We start from the raw sequence: 5548 nt of genomic DNA on the forward strand, positions 1-5548 counted from the left end.
CTGATACTTCCTCTATTAATAGTGTTAAAATCGCTAATAAAAACAGAAGTCTAATATAATCAACAGTGGACATTTTGATCGTTTGAAGTTGAATCTTTTATCAGCTGTGCCAATTTGGCGGTTAACTTCTGAGGAACGCGGGGAACTGATGCGCGCAGCACCGTCACTGACAGAGAGAGAGTGCACGCAACAGCAAGAGCGTGCAAGAGAGGCCAGCCTGATCTCACGAGAAAACGTAAGTATTTTACGTTTTGTCAGTTTAGTGGCTAATTCGTACGAGTTCAGTCGTACGAAATTGTACGATTTTAAAAAGGAGGCGTGGCAACTAACCCCACCCCTAAACCCAACCCTCATTAGGGGATGAGCAAATCGTACTAAATTGTATGAATTAGATCGTACGAATTTGTACGAATTAACCACTAAATTAAAAAGTTACGAATTGCCGTGAGATTGTGTTGGAGAGGCCCTAGTCATATCTCTGCAGTTTGCCGCCAATGGCTGATCTCGCTTTTCCGAGGCGTTTTGACACAAAAATACGCGTCCAAATTTAACGTGGCCAGAGGGGGGGCCAAACTTGTTGACACAGGGACACCAGCCCCCCCCACTGTCCACCACTGTCACCAGGCTAATACCATCCCTACAGTGAAGCATGGTGGTGGCAGCATCATGCTGTGGGGATGTTTTTCAGCAGCAGGAACTGGAAGACTAGTCAGGATAGAGGGAAAGATGAACACAGCGATGTACAGAGACATCCTGAATGAAGACCTGCTTCAGAGTGCTCTTGACCTCAGACTGGAGCGACGGGTCATCTTCCAGCAGGACAATGACCCAAAGCACACTGCCAGAATATCAATGGAGCAGCTTCACAACAACTCGGTGAATATTGTTGAGTGGCCCAGCCAGAGCCCAGATCTAAATCCTGCTGAACATCTCTGGAGAGATCTGAAAATGGCTGTACACCGTCGCTTCCCATCCAACCTGATAGAGCTTGAGAGGTACTGCAAAGAGGAACGGGTGAAAATCCCCAAAGACAGGTGAGCCAAGCTTGTGGCATCACATTCAGAAAGACTTGAGGCTGTAATCACTGCCAAAGGAGCATCAACAAAGTATTGAGCGAAGCCTGTCAATACTGACGTACAGGTGATCTTACAGCTTTTTTATTTATAATAAATTTGCAACAATCAAAAACTCTTTTCTCACAATGTCATTATGGGGGATAGTGTGTAGAATGTTGAGGAAATCAATTAATTTCATCCATTTTGGAATAAAGCTGTAACATAAAAACGTGGGAAAAAGTGAAGTGCTATCAATACTGTCAGGATGCACTGCATAGATCAACATAAAGCATGCATTAATAAACATATATTTTGTTTGTTATTGTGAAAATAATAGTATCTAATGTGCATTTTGGAATCAGAATAACTAATTTTAGATGCACTTTAAAAGGTTTAATTCAATAAAATGAGAAAAATAAATAGATTGAAAGTGATTTTTACACTTGCAGACAAAATCAAGTCATTGGTTCTGAAATTTTAATGTGGAAATACTGAGAAAGCATCATTAAATGTACTGCAGTCTTTACTAAATTGTGAGCACCAGCAGTTATATTCAATTGCTTGTAATGCATCATTTAAAGGGAACACAACATGCCAGTGTGCTCAAAATCTAAATGAATAGGGAGCACACGGTGAGTTGTAGAAGCAGCTTTAATAAGTTTTTACTGATCTCCTTTTAGGCTGCTTTTAAAACTTTGTGCATTGCTCAAATTGACTCCTCTTTAGTTATGTTGGTGCGGTTTCTGCCCCATTGACTCCCATTATGATCACATTTTTGATTGCACAGCCATGACAGCAGATACTCATGCATTCCTGATTGTATTGATTCATTTGAATGGTTTTCCCTGTAGGGAAGAGGTCAGATTTGTCACCTTTACTGTTGGTTAGACCATTATGGAAATATTCAATTAAAATAAAAACAGCAGAATATTGTACACGGGGTCAAGATGTTTATTAGAGCACAGAGGGTTATTTTTTAGTACAAAAGAGAGTGAAAACCAGCAGTGGCTCATTTGCGGCCCACGGGAAGCTTCTCCATGTCGTGAATGCCGTCTTTATCGATCAGACGAACGGTGAACGAAGGAAGATTCAGGATGAAGCGCTTGTTGAGCTGTTGAGGACGAGATCAATTATTAAACCATCAGAAAACATGATCATGATGAGAAACGCTGCACACCTTTATAAGCTTTTTTAGGATTGGAGGAGTTATTAATAAGTATATTATTGACAGATAGAGTTCTTTGTTTATCTATTTATTATTACAATAAAAGCTACAGTAGGGTAATTCTCTAATTGATCATATTGGGATTATAAACTAATAGAGACTGACCTCCTCTAAACACTTCTTGAGCAGATCCACAGCCTCCTCACGGGTCAGATCTGGGAGAAACACACAAATTAATTCGATGATGAAATTATAAGATTAAAATCTGCAGTAGGGCTCATGCACATTCACAGAGAACGCATTTGAGTCTAAAACATCGCTCAGGAACGCCATCATATTGCTCTCTAATAAAACAGTTGTCAAGCCAACATCCCACTGTAAACAGAAGCTTGCAACGCTTGCCCCGCCTCTGAGTTCTTCTGATTGGTCCACTGCTTTGGGACTGACATTGATGAGTTGTAATTCTTTTAACTCGACACCTCTCATCAACACACTAAATCATGATAATGGACAAACACAACATCGCTATTGTAGGCAGCAACGATTTACGCACAGATATTTAAAGAGTATTCAGATTTTGTTGTATTAGTGGATAATCATCAAGACTTAATAGGCGATTAAATTCCCGTTAATCTGGCCGTCAAATTCTGTGACTCTTGAAACGCCTTGTGTTTCTTAACTCCACTGTAAAGTTCATTTATTAACATCACTTAATGTAACTAAGGTTAATATAATGACAGCTACAAACAATTTACTAATCCAAATGATGCATTAAATTCAAAAGTCATAATCATTTTATGAAATGAAGCTTATAATTAATCAAATTCAGTTAAATTCACTTTAATATAGCTGTAATGATGGTTACGCATTAACTAACATCAGGGTTCATACACATTTTACTACTAAAATTCGATCTCCAGAACTTTCAAGTACATTTTCATAAGGTAATGTCTACATATACATGGTAAATAATAAGAAAAACAATGATTACAGCATATCATAGTACAGGCAACAGATTATTATGTTTACGTTTGTTTTTATATCTCTGTAAAACTGATTTTGATGATGCTGACACTGCATTAACCATGTGAGAGCAAGTTTTTGTCCAAGGACAGAAAATAAGTAAAGACAACTAATCTATATTAAAGTTAGGGCTGCACAATATATGATTTTAGCATCGCTATCGCAATGTGTGCATCCGCAATAGTCACATCACAGGACATGCAATGCTGAGGTTATAGTTTAATAAAGAGTTTAATCATAAATGGAGTAAAAGCTGATCATCTGCATGCATTTTTAAAGAGATAGCTCACCCAAAAATGACTTCGCATTTTCATTACACCCTTCACCTTCACATTTAGGAGTTTTATTTTTATTTTATTTTTAAATGAACAAAAATAAAGAAGATAGTTGAATAACTCCTATAGTATTGAAACAAGTGAAGTGTGAGTTAATAGTGAGCACATTTTAATCTTTGAGTGAACTGTCCCTTTAAGGCCTGTGACTGTGTGAACATTTCCATATTTCAGAGTTTAAACCATCCGGCCACAAGTCATCATTTTATCATTTAAATAAAGATGAAATAATCTACAATGAAGACTGCAGTGTTGAATATTCAATATCTGTACCAGAATAGTGAACACCTGAAAACTACAATTCACTTTTATATTTACTATATTTTATTTAATTCATTCATTTTCTGTTCAGCTTTGTATCTTTATTAATCCGGTGTCGCCGCAGCGGAATGAACCGCCAACTTATCCAGCACGTTTTTACACAGCAGATGCCCTTCCAGCCGCAACCCATCTCTGGGTAAACATAATTTATTTATCTATGCTTATAATTTGTTTGTTATATATTATTTGAGATTCACTCCTCTACAAAATCCCCCAATCAATCTAATTAAACCTGTTAAATCATCTGGTGAAATTGAGTTCACATCACAATATACATCACAGAAATACAAAGTATGGTCATGTCAGTTTTCCAATATTGTGCAGGTCTAATTCAACTATACAGATATGTGTTAAACTAATTTCCATCACTTTTCCTAAACTTTATGGGTTTTTCTGTTTTTCCAAAACTTTTCCAGGTCTTGAAAATGCCATGACACAATCCCATGACTTTTCCAGGTTTTCCATGACTGTATAAACCCTGTACTTTATAATTCTTCTGTGACTTTAAGTATTTTTGGATTATTATACCCGTTAAAATATTCTCTGTAGTGTTGGTCAATATCGTGAGAATACCATATACCTCCATAAAAGCTCCTGCAATTAACTGCAGCAAGAAAGAAGACTAGAGTGCAGTGCTGCAAAGACACGAGACACCAGTATAATGAAGGGCATGTTCACATAGAAATACTACAGAAAAGTAGTGAATTGGAATGCAATGATTACACTAACAACACTACAGCGACATGCAATTAGTTTGTCCACACCAGACACAAAAAAAGATAAAAACCAGGCATTCAGAAGCAGAGAACAGTGCATTACACTCCCAAACAAATGAACCAGCTCATCATCTAATTAATACACATTTACTATTAATCTAAGTACATGCTGAGAGACTGATGTTTATCTCGGTCACAGTTTAACTATATGTTCGCCAGCTATTTATGTTCAAGATCTGAGGTGAACTACTGCTGCTTTCAGTACAGCAATAAAATACATGTAAAATGACATTTAACACTGAATAAAGCACACAATCTGCAGCTGAGGTGATCATTCTCATAGTAATTTATGCTGTTATTCAGCCACGACGATGCACAAATTTAGCTTGACAGTGTCTTTTAACATGGAAAGCATAGCTTTTATTGCATGCACAGTTAAAACTGGGTGTTAGAAATCAACAAATAACACAGACTGGATCATAAATGAAAGTGTGTATCGACCTGGTCTGTAGTATCGGTCCAGGATGGAGAGTGTGAGGAAAGCTCCGTATCCATGAGCGGCGAATGGGGCTTTGGCGAGAGCTGACAGGTGATCCATATAGTAAAGGCCGGGTCCATCGGTCTCATCATACCCCGCCAACAGCAGATTCACGTGATATGGAGTCTGACAGAAACAAACAGAGACGTGTTAAAGTCACTACAGTATAATCCACAGATGAAAATTCAACATACAGAATTTTATGCCTTCTTAAAACAGGCGCAATGATATCACGCAGTGCCTGAGAATAGCGCCAGAGCTAAGCATCAGCAGAGTGTGTGTAATATGTTTCTTCGCAGGTGTTTTGTTTTTTCTGAGCGTTATCTTCATGTATAGCTCAAACTCGCTCATTCAGAAGCAGGAACCATCTTTAATCATAAGGTCAACACAAAACAAGT

General features: G+C 37.7%; 1 protein-coding gene across 1 annotated transcript; it reads right to left on the reverse strand.

The window, feature by feature from the left end:
- Nucleotides 1–1985: 1985 nt before the first annotated feature.
- On the reverse strand, nucleotides 1986–5306 carry psmb2 (proteasome 20S subunit beta 2). The gene is made up of 3 exons (XM_056479501.1): nucleotides 5114–5306; nucleotides 2386–2435; nucleotides 1986–2166 (listed from the first exon to the last, which is right to left on the reverse strand). The coding sequence occupies exons 1-3, from the start codon at nucleotides 5208–5210 to the stop codon at nucleotides 2065–2067; spliced, it is 249 nt and encodes an 82-aa protein (XP_056335476.1). The 5' UTR covers nucleotides 5211–5306; the 3' UTR covers nucleotides 1986–2064.
- Between the last annotated feature and the right edge of the window lie 242 nt (nucleotides 5307–5548).

The sequence above is a fragment of the Danio aesculapii genome, chromosome 19, assembly GCF_903798145.1.
Source record: "Danio aesculapii chromosome 19, fDanAes4.1, whole genome shotgun sequence".
Taxonomy (NCBI): Eukaryota; Metazoa; Chordata; class Actinopteri; order Cypriniformes; family Danionidae; genus Danio; species Danio aesculapii.

Coding starts and splice junctions, on each gene's coding strand:
- psmb2 (XM_056479501.1), bottom strand. CDS start 5,210: ATGGATCACCTGTCAGCTCTCGCCAAAGCCCCATTCGCCGCTCATGGA. Junction 2,436..5,113: donor GGACCGATACTACAGACCAG/GTCGATACACAC, acceptor TGTTTCTCCCAG/ATCTGACCCGTGAGGAGGCT. Junction 2,167..2,385: donor TCAAGAAGTGTTTAGAGGAG/GTCAGTCTCTAT, acceptor CGTCCTCAACAG/CTCAACAAGCGCTTCATCCT.